At 42.3% G+C, this 23651-nt stretch overlaps 1 protein-coding gene across 1 annotated transcript in view; it reads left to right on the forward strand.

Moving 5' to 3' along the window:
- LOC123515564 (transcription factor RFX4-like) overlaps positions 1 to 22612 on the forward strand; it is a 42885-nt gene extending 20273 nt beyond the window's left edge. The window contains exons 4-13 of the mRNA XM_045274301.1: positions 141 to 239; positions 885 to 962; positions 2083 to 2232; positions 5569 to 5683; positions 7166 to 7375; positions 16621 to 16833; positions 18621 to 18764; positions 21156 to 21326; positions 21933 to 22249; positions 22607 to 22612. Of these exons, the coding sequence (XP_045130236.1) occupies positions 141 to 239; positions 885 to 962; positions 2083 to 2232; positions 5569 to 5683; positions 7166 to 7375; positions 16621 to 16833; positions 18621 to 18764; positions 21156 to 21326; positions 21933 to 22249; positions 22607 to 22612 (1503 nt within the window). The remainder of the gene's footprint in view (positions 1 to 140; positions 240 to 884; positions 963 to 2082; positions 2233 to 5568; positions 5684 to 7165; positions 7376 to 16620; positions 16834 to 18620; positions 18765 to 21155; positions 21327 to 21932; positions 22250 to 22606) is intronic.
- Positions 22613 to 23651: the final 1039 nt, after the last annotated feature.

Genomic DNA, 23651 nt, shown 5'->3' on the forward strand with positions numbered 1-23651 from the left:
TAGTGCAATAGTAGTAACAGTCGTCGTGGTACTATGAGTGGAAGCACCAGTAGTAATGATATTTAGGATGGTAAGCGGTAAGCGGTAGGAACTGGAGGGGAAGGTGGTGCAGGTGGATGACAGAGGTACCTGTGTTGCAGGTGGCGCTGTTTCCAGGACGCGGGAAGCTGTCAACGGTGCTGCCCGAATTCCCGTCGCTCAAGGATGTCCTCTTGCCTCCACACGTTGCGCCAGACAAGGTTTGCTCATCCTCCACTCCCAACACCAGCTGCTCTCCCCTCCCCACATCCCTATCATATGTTCATTGGTTATAGTCTCGTTAGAATGCCAATCAGTTAGTTAGTTGGTCAGTTAGGCAGTATGTCAACCAGTCCGTAGATTCCTCAGTTAGTCAGTGAGTGAGTCAGATCCTCAATTAATCAACCGGTCGGTCAATCTGTATCTGTCAGTTCTCCAGTTGATCAGTCAACTAGTTTGTCAATCAGTCAATTAGTCATTTAGTTCCTGCTTCCTTTTGATACGTAATCATTGTGTTTTCTGTAATGAATATTTAGGTTTTGGAGAAGTGACTTAGTGTAGTTAATTATAATCCCTCTCCTGCTAGTCACAAGTTTTGCATATAGAATTTAAGAAATGTGCTAAAACAACAGAAATGTCACGCATATCACTGAGGTCTTCTCTTTATCAATTTTTTTGTGTATATATCAGAGAGAGAGAGAGAGAGAGAGAGAGAGAGAGAGAGAGAGAGAGAGAGAGAGAGAGAGAGAGAGAGATTTAACACATACCCATCACATCACTAATAATTTACCTCAACGCCTGTAATCATCATCGGCTCTGCATCCATCGCTGTCTCTAACTCAACTAACCCTCGCGTGGTGCTGCAGGTGGCTACATTCATCATGATGTACAGAACACACTGCCAGCGGATCCTCGATACTGTCATTCGTGCCAGCTTCGATGAGGTGAGAATACCAGACTGTTGTAGATCTTTATAAGGGCAGTATTCAAAAACGCTTTGCTCTCGGCCACGACTGCTTCCCTAAAGCCACAAAGATATTATCCGTGTTTTCAAGAATGTTTCCCCTCTTACTAGTGTAGAAATCTTGTTCATATGTCACTAGAACCTTTAAGACACCCTTAAGAATCCGTATAATTTCAATTAAAGCCTTTTGAAAGCGTGGAGATGCAACCAAAAATAATTCAGAACACTTTTCTAAACCTTTATTTTTTTTGCTGCTTATATAAGTGTATCTGAATCCTTTTGTTGATTGATTGATTGTTTGGTTAAATGACAAATTTGTTTATGGATTTCTTTCTTCCCCTCTTCGTTTCTATCAATTTGTGCATCGTCGTCTTTTCTATCTCTCTTCCTTTTTGTCTTTATCTTTATATCCATCTGTTTCATTACTTATCTCCGTCCATCTGTCTATCCATATAACCATCCAATCATCCATTCACCACCAATAAGTCAATCATTCTCTCTGTCTCTTTATTGACTAGCAAAGTTATCATTTTATCCTCATTCATTTTGTGTATCTGTGTTTATTCTATTTATTCATTATTGTCTCTTTCTTTACACTAGTGGGAATCTGGACAGTGGGAACAAAACGGTTGAAAGAGTAAAAAAAAAAAAAAAAAAAAAAAAAAAAAAGGAAAAATTAGCACAGAAAACACACAAAAAGATCTTATTCTTATCTACCCATCTGTCCATCTGTCAGTCTATCTATTCTGTCTTTATCTATCTATCTAACTATCTATTTATCTTGTATTCATTCATCTACCTTAATTTAGCTACCTTTCTGTCTATTTATCGATCAGTCTATCCATCCATCTGTCAAAGCATCTATCCATTCATCTATCCATCTATCCATCTGTCTATCTATCTATCAGTCCATCCATCTATCTACCTATTTTATTTATTTTACATCTGACTATTCATACATCTTTCCATCCATCTTACCATTTGCTTATCTACCAACCTATCTATCCATCAATCTGTCTGACTATTTGTCGCTATCTATCTCTCTTTCTCTTTTTCTGTCTATCCGTCCATCCATGTATCTATCCATCTATCTCTTGCAGATCCAGAGCTTCCTTGTGCACTTCTGGCAAGGCATGCCGCCCCACCTAGTCACCATCCTCGGCACAAACGTCCTGGTTAACCTGGTGGGCGTGTGTGACTCTATCCTGTACCGCGCTGTCTGCAGTGTTCTCATGCCCTCCGTGCTGCAGGTACGGGAACACTGTCTTGCCTTGCCTTGCCTCACATATCGACTAACCACATGGTACTATTGTCCTTACCCCTCCTTGCCTTCCTTGCTGACTAGTCGTTGTATAAGCGCATTTCATCTGGGGCATTGGTATTGTTTCTGGACGAAAAATCATCCTTAATTCAGTTGAGTGTAGTAATAAGCTTAATTTTGACGTCGAATTTGGAAAACCATGCCTTTCATTTGTGCGAGAGATGGCTTGTTAACACATTTATCACCAACAAGAAACTACTTCTTTCGAATTGTTTATGATCGATCATTACCTATATTACCTAAAACAGTTTGTTGAACCGTTTGTTTGTTTCTTGTCAAAGTATCAGTAATTGAAATATATTTAAGAAAATGTTTAATTTGAACAATTTGCTTACAGTGCATACATTGTGTGTCAAGCACAGAACATTTAAAGATCTAGAAAAAAATTTTGACAAACCATCTGTACAGATCAGAGAGGTCTACACCTGAATCTGTCGGCGGCTCTTAGGCAATACTGGAACATTTGGCCTGCGCTCTCATTTGATCTTGCCTGACCTTACTTTACTGATATTGGAAGATGATCATGATGACACGACACGTCTGGTTTTATGGTTCTTCTTTATCTGTGTGTGTGTGTGTGTGTGTGTGTGTGTGTGTGTGTGTGTGTGTGTGTGTGTGTGTGTGTGTGTGTGTGTGTGTGTGTGTGTGTGTGTGTGTGTGTGTGTGTGTGTGTATTTGCGGTCGCCTGCCGGTCACCCAGTCAGTCTTCCCCCATTACGGAGCAAGCTCAGAGCTCATAGACCGATCTTAGGATAGGACTGAAACCACGCCACACTCCACACACCGGGAAAGGGATGCCCCAGCCCCTCGAATTACATTCCGTACCTACTTGCTGCTCAGTGAAAAAGGGCTAAACATTAAGAGGCTCGCCCAGATGCCTTGCCGCGTCCGAGACTGGAACCCGGGCCTTCTCGGTTGAGCCGAATGTGCTAACCACTAAACTACACGATGTATATATATATATATATATATATATATATATATATATATATATATATATATATATATATATATATATATATATATATATATATATATATATATATATATATATATGTGTGTGTGTGTGTGTGTGTGTGTGTGTAATTCACTGTTTGATCTGCTGCAGTCTCTGACGAGACAGCCAGACGTTACCCTACGGAACGAGCTCAGAGCTCATTATTTCCGATCTTCGGATAGGCCTGAGACCAGGCACACACCACACACCGGGACAACAAGGTCACAACTCCTCGATTTACATCCCGTACCTACTCACTGCTAGGTGAACAGGGGCTACACGTGAAAGGAGACACACCCAAATATCTCCACCCGACCGGGGAATCGAACCCCGGTCCTCTGGCTTGTGAAGCCAGCGCTCTAACCACTGAGCTACCGGGTGTGTGTGTGTGTGTGTGTGTGTGTGTGTGTGTGTGTGTGTGTGTGTGTGTGTGTGTGTGTGTGTGTGTGTGTGTGTGTGTGTGTGTGTGTGGTACTTGGAAAAAATTGGCATCAGAAAAATATGTCACAAAGCTTGAAGTAGGAAAAAGTATGCATTTTATGGTATGGGATTCAGTTACTACTGGAATCAGTGACGGGCTTCGAACATTTCCTCATCATGAGACACCACACAGTCGCAAACCGCCTCTGTGGAAGGTGTGGGGCAACTGACGAGTGTGGTAGTGTCCGCTCCGCTCCTTGGCACACCGCTGCTACAGGACAACGTGTTGACGCCATGGTGTGGGGTGTGATGCCTTGATCGCGTTTCAAGCCGATTATACCGGTGTCGCTACACAGATTCTGCGAGAATCTCATGGTGTGTCTCACAAAAAAAAATAAATAAAAAGAAGAAAACATAAAAGAATACAGGCACGGGTGAGGAACCTCGGCCTAGACCATCGGGCTGCTAGTAAATCTGTTGAGTTTCCATAGGGAGCTGGCGATAACATGAGCTGGAAATATAAGCAATGTAACAAAGAGACAAGTCGTAAGCAAAAACTTTTAACATTTTAACAAATTTTTACAAGTTAATTTTTACGGTATAGCTTTTTTCTTATGCTGAAAGATATTGTCCTATTTCTCCAATCCCTCCTGAGGATCCCCCAAAGCGGAGGTGCTTCTATCGTTTTACCTCTGCCAGTTGGTGGGACCTGAGGAGGTTTTATGCTGATTTTCCCTGGAATGATTACTGTTTCCGTGTCAAAGACCGTCTCTGTGTGCTGAACGCATAACAGAGGTGACAGTATTTGGCATGGAGGCGTACATTCATTACAATTTTTTTCAACCTAAACCTTGGTTTAACAAAGCCTGTTCTCATGCTATACATGACAGAAAGATTACCCACAAAAGGTACTTGAGCCATCCATCTCCTGAATCAATCAGAAAGCAGTGTCCGGTGTATCAATGCTCGGTGTGGTGTGGTGGAGAGGGAGGTTCCTATAAGCCACTGTGGGGGCAGTAGTGTCTGGTGCTTCAGTGTTCAGAGTGGTGTAATGGAGAGGGTGGTTATACTATAGTATTTCCCGATTGTAGGTTGTCAGTTATCAATACACTGTCATTACCACTGCTGCTGAATGAAGCTTGTAGCGTTTATGTAATCTGCTGTGCTGGGTTGAACCTGTACAGTCCATCATGTGCTTGTGTGTACATAGCGTTGTGGTGTTGCTCCACCTCACGCTGGGACCTCAGTCACTCCTCTTTCTCCCACGAACAGTGTAAGAATGTTTGATTTCCTCTATATCATAATCATATTACAAAGCTATGACTCAATACCGTGTTATCTAGTACTTGGGTATCATGCCTAGAACGTTAGAAATACCAATACGTGCAACATTATGCCCATCTCTCAGCACAAAGCTCACCTCTGCCGCTGGTCGGTGTCGGGGAGGCAGAAACGGAGTCCAGTTCCCACTACAGTCAGTGTTGGGCGGTGTACTGAGACGGAATCCGTAAAAAAAGACAGTTAAATGAGCCGGACTTAAGTTGTGGAATGGAGTTTTGGGTTTATGTACAGTTACTTGTATGCTTGTTTTATTTTATCTATTCGTTTATCTACTTCTATCTTATTCCATTTATTTTTTCATGGTTGTGGTTATTGAAGCTTCTGTACTTGATGGTGGTGGTGGGGTTCATGATTTTGCTGCTGATACTAATTATGAATACACCTTTTACTCACACACACACACACACACACACACACACACACACACACACACACACACACACACACACACACACACACACACACACACACACACACACACACACACACACACACACACACACACAGGCTATCCCGGACAGTCTCACCCAGGTCATCCGGAAATTCACTCATGACCTTGACTCGTGGCTGCGGGTGGCCCTGGATGACCTTCCCGACAACCTGCGGCAGGTCAAGATAGACTGTGAGTACCTTTGTCCTCTCAACTGACCTTTGCACCTTCCCAAACTTGACGTGACTTTTGTCTGTCCACACAACCCTTCCATTTCATTTTACTTGACCTCATCTCTCCATCCTCTTATCCTGACCTGACGAGACCTAAAATATCGTAACCAAGCCTAATCTGACTCATCCTGACCTTACTAAGCCTAGACTAAGACCTGACTAATGTAGTAACCTCATCTTACTAATCGTAACTTCATCTAATCTAACTCAATGTAATCAAACTAAACTTAATACAACTAAACTTCTTGACCTAACATGTCATTAAAAAACACTTTGTGGCCCAACCTGACCTAACCTATATAGCTTAGTCTAACCTAACTAAAATGTAACTCAGCCTAATCTAACTAAATGTAACCTAACTAAACCTAACCTAACCTAAGTATACTTCCTGATCTAACATATCATAGAATAGCACAGTGTGGTCACCTGACGTAACGTAATCTAAGTAAGCTATAACTAACTTAGTCTATCCCAACTAAAACCCAACTGAGCCTAATCTAAATGTAATCTACCTTAACTTAGTCAGAAGTTACCCATTGTTATTAAACGTATCTTAATTTGACCTAACCAAATCTAAAGAACCTTCCAATCGAACTTAGCTAAACCTCAACTTAGCGTTACTTAACGAACACTAACTTGACCTTTCTTTACTCAAGATAACGTAACCTAACTAAATATAGTAGATACGACAAAGCAGGTGGAGCAAGGCACATAGAACTAAATAAGTAAAGGTAACAATGTAAGTGGTTAGACACAAAGGCCAGTTAAGTACAGATGCCAGTAAAACACACACCAAAGAGAGAGAGAGAGAGAGAGAGAGAGAGAGAGAGAGAGAGAGAGAGAGAGAGAGAGAGAAGTAATATTTGTTATCACACACTGCTAAAGAAAAGCAAGTACTCACAACTCAATCAACACACACTGCGTAGTGTAGTGGTTAGCACGCTCGACTCACAATCGAGAGAGCCGGGTTCGAGTCCCGGTGGCGTCGAGGCCCCTGTTCACCTAGCAGTAAATAGGTATGGGATGTAACTCGAGGGGTTGTGGCCTCGTTTTCCCGGTGTGTGGAGTGTGTTATGTGGTCTGTCCTACCGAAGATCGGTCTATGAGCTCTGAGCTCGCTCCGTAATAGGGAAGACTGGCTGGGTGACCAGCAGACGACCGAGGTGAGGTGAATCACACACACCAGCCAAGACAAAGAGAACCTAGTCAACACACACCAACAAACTCCACAGAGATGAATAGCTGGGTTCTCAAGTCTTTATGTCGTTAATAATGCAGAAATCTTATTATTTTGTCATTAGAACTATAAATACAACCTTAGAAATCCGCTTGACTTCATCTAGACTCCTAGAGCCTTTAGAATATGTAGAGGTGCGGTGCAGAAGTTTTTATGAAGGCTCAGTCACACCAACACCGTTTCTCTCTCCTTTACCCCCTGCAGTGGCCAGTCGGTTCTCGCGTATGCTGCGCCGCCAGACCTCCCTCAACCACCTGTGCCAGGCGTCCCGCATGGTGCTACATTCGCCGGAGATCACCCAACAGATGCTGCAGGACTGGCGCCAGGTGGACCTCGAGGCAATCTCCCACCAGACGCTCTACTCCATGGACAAACACTCCACCAACGGCGTCACTGTGGATCTCATCATGAGCCGTGAGTACTCCCAGACCAGATTTGTATTCAGAAATTCATTGCTTTCTCTCTCTCTCTCTCTCTCTCTCTCTCTCTCTCTCTCTCTCTCTCTCTCTCTCTCTCTCTCTCTCTCTCTCTCTCTCTCTCTCTCTCTCTCTCTCTCTCTCTCTCTCTCTCTCTCTCTCTCTCTCTCTCTCTCCACTACTATATTCAAAGACCTCTGACTTGATTAGACGGTTTTGTATATGTTTCTCCTCTTCATAATTAAAGAAAAATATTAATATGTTATAACACCTTTTAGCAGCCTTCTGGTGATAGTGGAATTGTGGCGCTGAAGTGTTTCAGATTACGATTTTGAGAGATTAGAACATAAGAACATAAGAAAGAGGAGAGCTGCAAGAGGCCGTCAGGCCTACACGTGGCAATCCCAAATGAGCAAAGCTACCTAAATCCATCTATCATCCCCATCCATAGATTTATCTAATTTTCTTTTAAAGGTTGACTGAACATTAACATGATTACTGAGTCCGTTCCATTCATCAACTACTCTGTTTGAAAACCAGTTTCTTTCCATCTCTCTCTTAAACCTGGATTTCTCAAGCTTTAACCCATTATTTCTGGTTCTATCTTGGCTACTGATCCTAAGAACTTTGCTCATGTCTCCTTTGTTATAACCCTTATACCACTTGGATACTTCTATCAGGTCCCCTCTTAGCCTACGTCTCTAAGGAATGCAAATTTAGTTTCTTCAATCTCTCTTCATAGGGCATATCCCTCATCCCCTGTATCCTTTTAGACACCCTCGTTTGCACTGATTCTAATAGACCTATATCGTTCCTATAATGTGGGGACTAGAATTGTACCGCATATTCTAGATGCGGTCTGACCAGCGCCAAATATAATTTTGATATTACTTCTGCTTTTAACACTTCTAAAAATTAATCCTAGTACCCTATTTGCCTTATTTCTAGATTCTATGCATTGTTTTCTTTGACCAAGATCGGAGCTAACTATAACTTCTATGTCTTTTTCATATTCTGAGCCCACTAGTGCCTCCTTATTTATCGTGTACTGATTGTGTGGATTTCCTCTACCGACGTAAAGTACTTTGCATTTGTTGATGTTGAACTGCATTTGCTATTTTTCTGTCCATTCCTTTCTTAGTTTTCCTTAGTTATATGAATATCCATCAGATTCTCACTCTCCTCTGCTCTAAAAAATCTTACGCCATCTGGAATTTCCTGCATGTTTTCTTGGGTGAAGACAGTTAAAAAATACTCATTCATACTTTTACTAATCTCCTCCCTAGAACTAAGCAGCTCCCCATTAGCTGTCTTTAAAGGACCTATTTCTTCTCTGGTTTACGTATTATATAACTGAAAAAATCCCTTGGGGTCCGTCTTTGCCTGGCTGGCTACCTTCAATTCATAATTGTTTTAACTTTCCTGGGTAACCTCTTAACTGTTCTAACTAGTTGATTGTACGAGTACTGTGGCCTTAAAACGTCATCTACTTCTATAGTCTCCTATATTATATTCCTTTTCTGTCCTATGTAGTAGTTTAATATATCTGTCGGCCACTTAGGATCATTCCTTTATGATTTTATTGTTTTATATGGAATGTTAACTACATTCCCCTATCAAGGAAGCAATTATACACCTCACCAACATTTACCTGCCCTGATCCCGAACCCTCACATCGCCATCTCGGCCTGAGATGATTCTTCTCTTAGTACTCGCTCACCCCTCTGTCTGTCATTATTCTCTCCCTCCCCGACTTCGCACCTCACCCCACGTACTTACCCTACCTCTTTGAACCTGACATTTTTTTTTTTTTTTTTCAAGAGGAGTGAAAAAAAGACACTTGCTAAATGAGAAAGTCTGTGGGAAGACAAGGGATGAAAGAAAGCGTAAGAAACGACAGGTTGTGGGCTTGATCCCATTGTTGTATTTTATTAGTAATTAATACTAGTTATTTGTTTATTCATTTTCATTTTTTTTAGTTTGTTTATTTATTTCTATATATATATATATTTTTTTTTTACATTTTATTAGTTCATTCAGCAGGCAGTCATACTTCAATCCGAAAATAACAAATGCGCCAGCGAAGCAACAACTTTCCCTAAAAAAATCGGACTTTTGAGAAGGTAAATCTGTCACACTATAATGCCTGAGAGAGAGAGAGAGAGAGAGAGAGAGAGAGAGAGAGAGTGTGTGTGTGTGTGTGCATTGTGTAGTTACCCTTTGTGCAATTCTTAAAATAAGTGTGACAGCCTTACCCATAAGAAAGGCATCTAATCCCTAACAGTTGTGACTGCATGGTGCTGTGACCCCGAACGGAACTATTTACATAAGTTTCTTAGAATTTGTTAGGATTTTAGGATACATAAAGCGTTGTGTCGCGTAATGAGGTCCAGATCCGGTCCTGGACGTCCATCTTCCATCTCGACATCCTGCCTTATCCTGTATTTGATCTGTGAACACTAGAATAAAAATTAATCATGCCAGGTGAAAATTGCCTGAGATGGATCCAGTCGGCTTGGTTTTGCGAGCCGTGTGTGTGTTTGTGTGTGTGTGTGTGTGTGTGTGTGTGTGTGTGTGTGTGTGTGTGTGTGTGTGTGTGTGTGTGTGTGTGTGTGTGTGTGTGTGTGTGTAATTCACCTCGGTTGTCTGCTGGTCACCCAGCCAGTCTTCCCCATTACGGAGTGAGCTCAGAGCTCATAGACCGATCTTCGGGTAGGACTGAGACCACATCAACACACAACACACACCGGGAAAACGAGGCCACTACCCCTTGAGTTACATCCCGTACCTATTTACTGCTAGGTGAACAGGGACCACACATTAAGAGGCTTGCCCATTTGCCTTGCCGCTTACCGGGACTCGAACCCGGGCCTCTCGATTGTGAGTCGAGCGTGCTAACCACTACACTACGCGGTGTGTGTGTGTGTGTGTGTGTGTGTGTGTGTGTGTGTGTGTGTGTGTGTGTGTGTGTGTGTGTGTGTGTGTGTGTGTGTGTTGTGTGGATTTCCCAAAGCGGAGGTGCCTCTTGTGTTTTACCTCTGCCAGATTGGGGGACCTTTACTAATTTTCCCTGGAATGATTACTGTTTCTGTGTCAGAGACCCATCTCTGTGTGCTGAACGCATAACGGAGGTGATAGTGTCTGGCATGGAGGCGTCCATTCCTCATTATTTTTCTCAACCTGAACCTTCTAAACATTGGGTTAACCCGGCCTGTTCTTGTGCTATACATGATAGAGAGGTTGCCAACAAAAGGTACTTGAACCTTCCATCTCCTTAATCTCACGCACTTTATATCTCTGCCCGAAATCATGGCCAAATCTATTCTTCAACTTGCCAAACACTCCTTCATAAACAGAAAATGTGAAAATCTTTCAAACTCTAACTCCCTTCGAGACTTCTGGCATCTGATAAAAAATATCCCCAATAATTTTACTTCTTCATCTTTCCCTCCTTTATTTCATCCTCATAGCACAACTGTCATGTCATCTGTCTCTAAAGCTGAACTCTTCTCTCAAACCTTTTGCTAACAACTCCACCTTTGATGATTCTGGACTTGTCCTTTCCTCTCCTCCTCCTCTGACTATTTCATGTCTTCAATCAAAATTCCTTGTAATGATGTTTTCCATGCTCTCGCTGGTCCCTCGGAAGGCTAATGGACCTGACGGGATCCCCCCTATCATTCTCAAAAGCTGGACTTCCGTGCTTGCACCTTGCCTGGCCAAACTTTTTCATCTATGCCTATCGACTTCTACCTTTCCTTCTTGCTGGAAGTTTGCCTACATTAAGCCTGTCCCTAGAAAAGGGTGACTTTTCTAATCCCTCAAACTACCGTCCTATAGCCTTAATCTCGTACTTGTCTAAAGTTTTGAATCTATCCTCAATAGGAAGACTCTTAAACATGTGTCACTTCACACTCTTCTATCTGATCGCCAGTGTGGCTTCCGTCAAGGCCACTCTACTGGTGATCTGGCGTTCCTTACTGAATTTTGGTCATCCTCTTTTTAGAGATTTCGGTGAAACTTTTGCTGTAGCATTAGACATATCACGAGCTTTTGATAGAGTCAGGCACAAAGCTTTGATTTCAAAACTGCCTTCCTACGGTTTCTATCCTCTCTGTAACTTATCTCAAGCTTCCTTTACTACCGTTCTATTGCAGCTGTGGTAGACGGCCACTGTTCTTCTTCTAAATCTATTAATAGTGGTGTTCCTCAGGGTTCTGTCCTGTCACCCATTCTTTTTCTGTTATTCATTAACGATCTTAACCAAACTTCTTGCCCTATCCACTCCTAAGCTGATTATACCACCCTACATCTTTCCACGTCCTTTCAGAGACGACCAACCCTTCAGGAAGTCAACAGATCACGCAGGGACGCCACAGAACGCCTGACTTCTGATCTTTCTAAGATTTCTGATTGGGGCAGAGAAAACTTAGTAGTTTTCAATGCCTCAAAACTCAATTCCTCCATCTATCAACTCGACACAACCTTCCAGACAACTATCCACTCTTCTTCAGTGATAGTCAACTGTCTTCCTCTTCCACACTGAATATCCTCTGTCTGTCCTTTACTCATAATCTTAAATGGAAACTTCACATCTCATCTCTTGCTAAAACAGCTTCTATGAAGTTAGGCGTTCTGCGGCGTCTTCGCCAGTTTTTCTCGCCCTTCCAACTGTTAAGTATGTACAAGGGCCTTATCCGTCTTTTATGGAGTACTCCTCGCATGTTTGGGGTGTTCCACTCATACAGCTTTATCAGAAAGGGTGGAATGAAAAGCTTTTCGTCTCATCAACTCCTCTCCTCTGACTGATTGTCTTCATCCTCTTTTTCACCCCCGAAATGTTACATCTCTTTCTATTTATTATTTATTTTCATACTAACTGCTCTTATTGATCATGCTAACTGCATGCCTCCCCTCCTCCTGCGGCCTCGCTGCACAAGGCTTTCTTCCTCTCATTCCAATTCTGTCCAACCCTCTAATACAAGAGTTAACCAGTATTCTCAATCATTCATATCTTTCATTGGTAAATTCTGGAACTCCCTGCCTGCTTCTGTATTTCCATCTTCCTACCACTTGACTTCTTTTAAGAGGGAGGTTCCAAGATATTTGTAACTAGCTTTCTTTTGGGTAGTTCTTTCAAATCTTTTAGGGAACCTGCAGTTTCAGTGGGCTTTTTATCTAATATTTTGTTACCCTTGGCAAAGTTCCCTCTTGCGTAAAGAAAAAAAAAAAAAAGGTCTCCAGTACTGATCTACTTCAGTTACAGTCTCCCAAGCTGCTTTGATTTGTGTTTGTGTAGGTGTCCCAAATCCTTGAATTCCTGCTATTTGTTGTAGTGTTTTAGGTTCAGTGTTGTCAGGTATTATGTTACGTAGTTGTTAGCTTTGAGTGTTTTATTTAGTTCATGAGAATAAGTACCAGGGTTGCTTTGGTTATGTGTTTGAGCATGTGCTATACAGATATTTATTTTGATTAGTTTCCCTTTTGTGATTTGCGGTATGCTGTACGAGTATGTTGGTGTGGTTTGAGATCAAGACCAAGATTAGTAACTGAGGTGGTGTGGTAACAGTAAGTCTTGGCAATCCTGGGTTGGCTGTCTTCGTGAGGCTGTTTGCGTGGTAGGCTGTTGTGAGCCGATTTGTGCTTGTTTGTTGAACTGAGCAGCTGTTATGTTTGCTGTTTGCTGTTGTGATTATTGATAATTCAGGATTGTAGAGACGAGTTGTGGCTTTTTGTGTTACCGTTTTGCTTGTAGATCAGAGACCTCGTTAGTGTTAGGTTTTTCTTTTTTTGTCCTGTTTGTGCATCGTGTGTCGGTGCATGCGTTCATTAGGTTTTGTTGCTTTTGCGTTTGTCTGTTTGTCTGCCTTGTTCCCTTCTGTGTGTTACTTGACTTGACCTCGTCTTTCCTGGTGCTGAGGTAAGTGATTGTTTTTTTCCCTTTCACAACAGTTGGCATCTTGGGTGGAATGGTGGCCTGAGCAATATTAGAATATGCCATCTTTTTCCTATCATTTTCTTGTTGTCTCTTTTCTTTTAAAATTTCTTTCCTCACTTTACACTTCATAGCCATAGTACTGTGATTCTCATTGCATTTTATGCATTTTATGTATTTTTCTTTACAGTGGTACTGTACGCGTCCCTCATTACTGCATTCAGAACATATTTTGTAATCTCCATTTTGGGGCCATTCATTAGTGAAATGTTCTTCCACCACATAGCATCTCATGCAACACTTAAGTGGAATATAAGTCTCTAACTTTATCTCATGATGTGGAATACTGATACAGAAAGCTTTCAGTACTTTATCAGTACATTTCTTTAACTAATATGGTTTGTGCAAAAGTAAGATTTATTGTTGGCAAGTTAGGAAACTTGTACATACTCTATAGATCTTCGTCATCTAACCATGAATTCTTTTGAAAGATTTCCTGTCCAGTGACATTATAGTCATGTTCGTAAACTAGGTCATCAACTCTTGATATTATTACACTCTTTCTTGCTTTTAGGTAAGAGGGCATGATAGGTGTGAAGTCATGGTTGGCTACTTCAGTCTTTGTCTCCGGCTTAATTAAATATGTCATCAGTAATGTCTTCATTTATAGTAAGTACAACAAAACCATTATTCCTACTCTATTTCTATTCTTTTCATTGTGTCTTATTATATATGCAGCTGACTAGCTTACTACTTATCACCAGCCTGCTGCCGCTTGCGAGTTTTCAGCCTGACTATATGTGTTCCTTAGGGTGCATGCACAGAGAAGGCAGGTTACCGGCGCGCTGGTTTCCAGCGCAGGTCAGCGCCTGCTTGCTCTGTGCACGCACCCTAAGGCCCAGACTTTCGTCTACCTTTAACCGACCAGACTATGGACCCTCCCCCCCTCATGGAGCTGACAGTCCTTACAGTCCTTACGGCGGTTCAGGTTCGTACTAACTCAGAGTCGCACTAAAAATGGGTGTAGTGAAAAATAAAACAAGCATAGATACCACTTTGAAGCTATGGCATTTGTAGAGTGGTTTAATGTTACCTACATGTCACCATGATACCAGGTTCTAGGTGGTTACACCAAAGATGCGCTTGGATGGTGGTATGGGCCCTAATATGGGTACCACTGTAAATAAAATTGCCTATGCCACTAATAGGCGGAAGCTTAACAGCGCTTCCCACATATACTCTTCAAGTCTTGCTACAGGTGCTATAGGCTATAACGATAAAAAGAGAAAAAAATGTTAAGTCCACAGAGTGAACGAGTAGTTCAGCAGATGAGACTAAGTCAGTAGACTTTCTCGAGGAACGCCAGAACTGAATGAAGTCCACGGAGTGGATGACAGAAGTCGAGTCCACAAAGTGAACTAAACTGTCAGTCTAAGCCACGACAAAGTCGATAGGAGCACTGAATAGGGAAGCAAGTCATGTGTGGGAGTGCTGAGCTGAGGTGTTGCTGCTCTGAAGTGTGTTGAACGAATGACTCTGACTTCTCTTCCTCACCTTCATTCTACGCCTTATCTGACCTTTCCTCCTTGCCCCTTGCCATTCGACTCCGTAGAGATAGCTTCTTAATCCCTCAAAATTCGCCCTCCTGAAGTCAGGTACTTTCTTAGTCATCTTGTTTCTAAAAGCTTCATGCCATTTAATTTTATATCTTATTTTTACTGTGGTCGCTGTTGCCTAGCTTCCCACCAACGTCTACATGTGTAATTGCTTCTTCCTGTTTGTCAGAATCATATCTTGAATATTAATGCCCCATGGTTAGGAAAGGGAATACACAGACAGTAAATTGGAGGAACGTACACCATCAGGACTGCGTGTCTTAAAACAAAGCACCTCTGAACTACTCACCAGTGTTTCTCTCAATCACACTGAATCTCTTGATCTAATATTTGTAATATTTGTGTTAATCAAAGGACCAAACTTAGCATGTTGGAGCATCGCAAGCTGACTGCGCTAAACAGAATATAAAAAGACTCCTCCCTTTCTTTCTTCGTTCCTTCCCTCCCTGCTACTGCTACCTCCTCTATAAACTGAAACGTGAAGTTTATAGAGCCTTAACGGCTAATAATGGAACATCATAAGGTAATAACTTTTAAAACAGAAGAGATGGTACCAGGAGAGAGAGAATAGTACACTAACTTGACTTGACAGAGTATAATCTAAAAATAGACTAGGAGAGGAACGAGACATAAAGAGAAGATCATTCTGAGGAGCGAGAGACAGGTGAGAGTAGCAAAAGGTAGTGTCTGTAGAACGGTGATAGACAAGAGAGAAGTGCGACGCGATGAAGACAGGAGGAAGTAAGGAACGGGAGATAGAGACAGAGGCAATGAAACTGGAAAAAAAAAACATTGATTTTAAAGTTGATAGAATAATGAGAGAAGGTAGTTTGATTTGGATAGGAGACAGAAAATTAAGGGAGACGGAAGCAGTGAGAGTAGTGTTGTCAGGAGGAAAGGCAAGCGAAGGATATTTCTGCAAGACAAGGAATTTAGTTAAAGGGAGAAGCGAGAGTAACAAAGGCGGTGTTTGTGCAAGGAAGTGAGAAGACGGTGAGAGGCTTCGGGTGTGAGAGAAAATTATAGGACGTCAGAGAAGAAAGGTAAGAACAATGTTGGCTGTGTTGGTGATGGAATGAGAGACAGAGGATGAGAACACAAGATGAAAACAAAGTTTAAAGAAAACGATGCCGATCTCTTCAGCATTTGAGAGCTTCCCTTCCTCAGCATAAACTTTATGAGGACGGAAAGACCAAACAAAGACCAACTAAGAGAAAAGCCTTGGTTAGTGTATAGTAGTGAGAGTCTACCTGTGAATGAGGCACACGCACCCCAGGATGCATTTTTTTTCTTTTTTTTTCAAATTTACCTGTATTGATGGGATACAGGAAGGAATACATGATGCCCAACGCATATAAGACTGTACGGTACAAACAAATTATTTTATAAGACAATTGTTTGTCTTATAAGAAATACTGTATATTGAAAATTAAATTGAAGTATTATAAAATCATGTCTCCTATTATACTGTACTCTGACAATCAGCTACTCATAGGTTTGAGTTTCTCTCTCTCTCTCTCTCTCTCTCTCTCTCTCTCTCTCTCTCTCTCTCTCTCTCTCTCTCTCGCGTGTATAGTGACATTGACTTGCATCGGTCGAAATTTTCCTACAGGAGGATTAGCCCGTCACGCGCCTTGCCGGGTAACAGCTTGTCATGTTCTACTGCCTCTGACACACCCTTGCTCTCCTCAGTATACAACGAGTTCGAGCGGCTTCTAGAGGAGGGGGCGCCGCTAGAGGCCTACAGTGAGTGGCTGGAGGCGATGGTGGAGCGGTGCGTGTTACTGGGAGCCCGCAAGAGCAAGGCTCCCGTGCACAAGGTGGCGCACACTTTCCTCCTCACCTGGTCCTGTTTTGGCACTCGGGTCATCAGAGACATGACGCTGCACTCCGCTCCAAGCTTCGGTAAGTGCCTCGTCGTGCTGTTGTGGATGAGCGGCTCAAGAGTTAAATTTAAGGTTATGGTAGCGTCAGAAATTAAGGGCATGTCAAAATTGCTATATCCATACGTCCTCCACACTTTTCTCGGCGCACCTGCAATGCTGCCAAATCTGAGGATCTCCACTAAGATACGTGCCGTACGTATCGTAGTGGAGACTAGTCTTTCACTAGTCACAAATCATTCTTGAGACATTTCTTTTTTTGTTTTCAGCCATTTGTAAAGATTAATTTGCCTAGAAACTGGAAAATACATTAATTCGTATAGATCAAGTAGAGACTGCACCGTGTCTCTAATACTGTGAGGTGTTGTACAGTGCTGCGCATCGCATGAATGACTCGCTTCGCTACCATGTTGGGCAAAATATGATGTGGATAAGTTTAAACGGCGATAGTTTAGTGGGGATCAAATTTAGTGATGTCTTTACACTGAAACCCAGCGTGATGAGTGGTGAGCGGAAGGTAGTCAGGTGAACAAGTTAGGCCCCTTTCCACCAGGAGCAGCGTGTAGTGTACAGCCACGTCACTACTAGGCTTTACTTTACTCAGTGTTCTTGCCAGGATGGACAAGGTAAAGGAGTGGTGAGAAAATCGTAGGTTTGGTCTCATAAGTTTGAGTGGTGACTCGCTTGCTCTCCATGCTAGAAACTAAAGCTCGTCACACTAAAGAAAACTGCCATTTATTTATTCATTTATTTTATCTATTTGTTTTCTTTATATGAAGGTAAAACTGGCCATGGGCGACAAAAAACGATCAAACTAAAAAGGTCCACTGAGATGCCAGTTCCGAAAAGGGTCAAGAGAAATAACCAAAAGATTGCGATAAGTGTCCTCACAAATGAATTCAGGTCATAGGTAAACATAAATAAAAAAAATTAAAAAAAAAGCAGGCAGGGAGTCCCATAGTGAGGGATACTCGATCCCTGGACTTTTGCTAATTCAAACTTTCTCGATATTGGTGCCTTTGACATGTGCGAGGCATGTTGTTTAAAATTTAGCAACAGCAACTTTTTCCCTTTTAAAAGTGAACACTAAGATTGGAAAGTTTACACGTAGGTCATATCCTGAGAAGCAGAGGTGATGACAGGGGGCATGAGAGCATTTCAGGATTGGCCTCCTCGCCCTGTGTGTGGAAGACCAACGCTGCCACAGTACCCTCTGTACATGCGTGGCTGAGGTTCAAGGGAGAGGCGTCAGGTAGGATTCTGATGAATGGAGTAAACTTAGATTGTTAGTGTTGAGTAATCTGGGAACTTTAAAAAAAAATAGATATTTGGATGGGAATGATAGAGGGAAATAGATTGGTAAGTTTCATATATGGACTGCCACGCATAGGGCTGGTGGCTTCTTGCGGTTTCCCTTACGTCCTCATGTTCTTATAGCAGCAATACAATCTCTCACGCTTCATGTAAAAGGGGGAAACTGGCCAAGGGCAACATAAAGCGAAAAAAAAAGAAAAATGACCCTTTCAGTTTCTAGTTCCCTTGCAGGGCCGAGAATGCTGGCCAAAAAAAAAAAATAAATAAATAAATAAATAAATAAAAAAAAAAACAGTGATAAATGACTTGAAACCTCCTATTAAATTAAATCAAGTTATGAAGTTAGAAATACAGAAGCAGGTAGAGAGTTCCAATATCATGTTGCTAACACTTTAAGAATATAGAAAAAACATGAATACAGTTACAATTCAACATATCACGTGTAGCTTTCCTTATGTTCCTTGCACACCCCGTGACGTTACCACCTCGCCGCAGGGTCTTTCCACCTGCTGCACCTCATGTTTGATGACTACGTGCTGTATCTGGTGGAGTCCCTGCACGCTGAGGAGAAGGCCAGAGAGCTGCTCAACAACATTTCCACCGATTCCCCGCCAGACTGCTCCGACCCTGGCTTTGGCGGTGAGACGCACACACACACACACACACACACACACACACACACACACACACACACACACACACACACACACACACACACACACACACACAACACACACACACACACACACACACACACACACACACACACACACACACACACACACACACACAGAGAGAGAGAGAGAGAGAGAGAGAGAGAGAGAGAGAGAGAGAGAGCAGTATTCCGGATGGATCATCGGGAATGAAAAGAAAATAGAGAAAATATTCAACCATTAAGTTTTAAGAAATATAATACAGTAAAACAAATAAAGTAAGAGAATGTAAGAAAAAAGAAAAACAATATTATATCCAACGTAAAATACATGAATCAACCAGTCTGTCAAAGTAATTCAGGTTCTTTCTCACCGCCGGAATATTGCTTCTCCTGCTACATTCTACCGCTATTTTCATGCAAACTGCTCTTCTGATATTGCTAACGGCTTGCCTCCCTCCTCCTGACTTCTTCTTTCTCACCCATATTCTGTCTATAACTTCTCTATTGCAAGAGTCAACCAGTACTCTCAATCATTCATCCCTTCCTCTGATAAACTCTGGAACTATCTGCCTTCGTATGTATTTCCTTCTACCTATCACCTGAACTCATTTGATAGGGAGGTTTCAAGATACTTATCCTCTGGCTTTGGCTAATGCTTTCGTCTCTGTGTGGGCCCAGCATCTTTATTTCAGTTTTTGTTGCTTTGTCAGTTCCCTTCCTACTTGAAGAAAAAATGGAAAATAAAATGGGAATGAAAATTGAGCCTTGAGGAACCCCATGACCTACATTCATTTCCTACAGATGTTATATTGTTTCTGCCGACAGACTGATAAATTTTGTTTTGATTGAGAAGTAAGAATTTCAGTGATGACTTTAGCACATCTATACGTAAGAGAGAGAGATTCATGGTTAACACTGTCAAAAGCTTTTGATAAATGATATAGAGTCAAGATGGAAATCTTCCTCGGGTTCTTAGGACCAAATAGTATTTTGTCCATATTAACGGTAAGAGGACAGCTTCTGAGCAGTGTCGGGCGGAATCTGTACAGCGCATTGGAGAGGACCTTAGTGAACTTTAACAATGGTCAGTAAATACTTTATCCAGTATTTCAAAAAACAATTGGTAAAAGTGAAATGGATCTATATCTTCAAATCTATTGTTTAAATCATTGATAGCATCACGCTTTAAGGAATGGAACAGCAAGGGTGTGGATCCGACAAGCAGGGAAAACACAGGTCGCAATAGAGGTGCTAACAATGTTACTTAGATCAAGGCGATAATGCACAAGGGATCCTTAACAATAAGTCTCACTGGTGTACTTTCACAGCCATTAAGTCCTCTTATAGTCAACAATCCTGATAATTATTGTTTCAGTGTTTACAGGCTGTGCTACGAAAATGCCAAATCGTCTCCCCTCCTGCGGCCTCGCTGCACAAGGCTTTCTTCTTCATCTCATCCCTATTCTGTCCGACCCTCTAATACAAGAGTTAACCAGCACTCTCAATCATTTATACCTTTCACTGGTAAACTCTGAAACTCCCTGCCTGCTTCTATATTTCCATCTTCCTACGAGTTGACTTCTTTTAAGAGAGATGTATCAAGATATTTGTCCCTGGCTTTTGACTAATTCTTTCAAATCTGATAGGGAAACTGCAGTTCCAGTGGGTCTTTTTTTCTAATATTTTGTTGCCCTTCGCAGTTCTCCCTCTTGCATAAAAAAAAAGAAAATATTTGTGTCATTAAAGTGTGGAACATTTTCACCATGGAAGCTTTTTCTTTTCTTTTTATTAATGTATTTCTCTCAAAATATTCCAAGAGAAAATGAAATTCCCTGGTTTTATAGATTTCATCAAATTTATATCTATAATTTGTAATAGTTTATCTGATATGATTTTCCTGGTAGGAATATTTCTTCAGTTTCCATCCGGAATACAAACTCTTATATGTTATGTACAGCAATATGTTTACTGACTTAGATGTACACTTTGAAAGTTCATAGGCAGCTAATGGGTAACACATGTATAGTTTATATCTGATCTATGTACTTTGGTCCGACATTTGCATGTACCAGAGTCATCCGGAATACAAACTCTTATATGTTATGTACAGCAATATGTTTACTGACTTAGATGTACACTTTGAAAGTTCATAGGCAGCTAATGGGTAACACATGTATAGTTTATATCTGATCTATGTACTTACACTTGCAACACACACACACACACACACACACACACACACACACACACACACACACACACACACACACACACACACACACACACACACACACACACACACATCCAGTACTTCTAGTAACCGCACCTGACCACCCACCACACACCCACTAACCCAGCCACCCACTCTCCAACAGATCCTGACAGCGAGGACAGCGCGCATGCCCTCTCCTTCCTCATGGGCGGCGTGGGCGGCTCAGCAGGAGGAGGACTACCAGGCATCACCTCGCCCAACACCCCTGGCGTGTCTCCGAACCCCCACCCGGCCCACGACCTCCACCTATCGCCCACGCCCACCACTGTGATAGGTGAGTGTGGGTGGTTCATGGCTTGGTGTTTGTGTTGTTTGTTGAGTCCCAGTCTCTTATATTTAGACATTTTGAGTGTTTTCACATTTTAACGATAATTTCTAAGCTTCCCTGATTGACAAGGTGCGTAAGAGTGTAAGACAAGCCACAGGAAGCCATCAGGTCTACATGAGACAGTACCACCATGAAACAAACCTACTTATTTCCCTCTAGCATAAAAACATGAGTAAAGAGGGGAAGCCCGCATGATTTACTATCTTCCCCTTCTCTCTCTTCCTCTCCATGTCTCCTGCACAGCACTGTGACCTCAATGATGCTGCACTACAGTGGGATGTATTCTGAAACACATTGGTCTCTCACCAAGACTATTCAAAGGCCACAGAGACGATTTATTAGGTTTACAAGAGCTTCTCCTATTGATATTGTAGAAATCATGTTAATGTGTCGCTACAATCCTTAAAAACAAGCATTATTATCCGTGTCACTTCAATTAAAGCCTATTGAAGATAGTGTGCACGTGGGCAGAAATGTTTCAGAGCATAGTCCAGTCAGTGTTTCCCTCACGGCATCATGACCTCAGCTTCACAGTCCCTCCCGCCCCACCAGGTCTGGATGGCAGCTTGGTGGAGGATGATGGCAGCCTGGACTACATGTCTGGCCTCTCCACCTCGTCCAGCGGAGGCCTCAACGCTCAAGGAGGGCCCGCCACGCCCGTCACCACCCCCCACGCTGGATCCGCCTCCGCCTCCTCTCTTGCGAGCAGTGGCGGCGCAGGAGGCGGTGGTGGCGGCGGTGGAGGCGGCGGCAGTGGAGTGGCAAGCGATTATTACAGCTACGATTACGACTCCCGGACCTACCGTCTGCCGTCCACTCTGGTTGGCAGGAACTACTTCTACCCGCCCACCTCTGTCCCGCTCAACCAGGTGAGGGCGGGCAGAGGAGGGAAAGGAGGGAGGGAAGCGGGGGGACAGGGAATGTTGCTGCTGGCCTCAAATAGCAGGGACAGTGCTGGCCTCAAGTGATAAGGACAGTGCTTTTTTTATGTAAAAGGGAAAGATTAGCCAAGGGCAACAAAAAAATATTAAAAAAAAGCCTACTAAGTCACTAGTCCCTAAGAGTGCGGAATGAGTTAGCCGAAAGACAGGGATAAATATCTTGAAACCTCCCTGTTAAATGAAGTCAAGTTATAGGAAGTTGGAAATACAGACAAGCAGGGAGTTCTAGAGTTTACCATAGAAGGTATGAATGATTGAGAGTATTGGTTAACTCCTGTATTACAGAGTTAGCTAGAATAAGGGTGAGAGGACAAAGAAAGCCTTGTGCAGCGAGGCTACAGGAGGAGCGGAGGCATGCAGTTAGCAAGATTAGATAAAAGGTTAGCACGAAAATAGCGGTAGAAGATAGTAAGAGATGTAACATTCCAGCATGAGAAAGAGGTTCAAGACAGTCAGTCAGAGGAGGGTAGTTGATGAGACGAAAAGCTTTTGTTCCCACCTATCTAATAAAACTATGTGAGTGGAAACCCCATACATGCGAAGAGTACTCCGTACATAGGCGGATGTGGTCTTTGTACAGAGTTAGCAGTTGGGAGGGTGAGGGAAAAACATGCAGAGACGCCTGAGAACGATTAACATCAGCATGAGTCGATAATGTAAGTTTCCGATTTCGATTATGAGTAAAGGACGGACTGAGAATATTTAATGTAGAAGAGAGAGACAACTGAGTGTCACTGAAGATGAGGGATAGTTTTTTTGGAAGGTTGTTTCAGGTTGATAGATGGAAGAACTGATTTTTTGAAGCATTGAACACTAGAGTTTTCTCTGCCTCAATCATAAGTCTTAGAAAGATCTGGAGTCAGGCGTTCTGTGGCGTCCTTGAGTGATCTGTAGACTTCCTGAAGGGTTAGTCGTCTCTCAAAAGTGGAAAGGTGTAGGGTGGTATCATCAGTATAGGAGTGGATAGGGCAAGAAATTATGTTAAGATCATTAATGAATAACAGGAAGAGAGTGGGTGACAAGACAGAACCATGTTAATAGATTTAGGAGAAGACCTATCTATGGCCATCTACCACATCAACAATAAATGATCGGAGAGGAAATTTGAAATAAAGTTGCAGAGAGAAGGATAGAAGCCGTAAGAGGACAGTTTGGAAATCAAAGCTTTGTGCCAGACTCTATCTAAAGTTTTTGATATGCCTAACGCAACAGCAAAAGTTTCATCGAAATCTCTGAAAGAGGATGGCCAAGACTCAGTAAGGAAAGCCATAAGATCACCAGTAAAGCAATAGGGCGGTAGTTTGAGGGATTAGAACGGTCAACCTTTTTA

Source organism: Portunus trituberculatus, chromosome 39 (assembly GCF_017591435.1).
Source record: "Portunus trituberculatus isolate SZX2019 chromosome 39, ASM1759143v1, whole genome shotgun sequence".
NCBI classification, from domain to species: Eukaryota; Metazoa; Arthropoda; class Malacostraca; order Decapoda; family Portunidae; genus Portunus; species Portunus trituberculatus.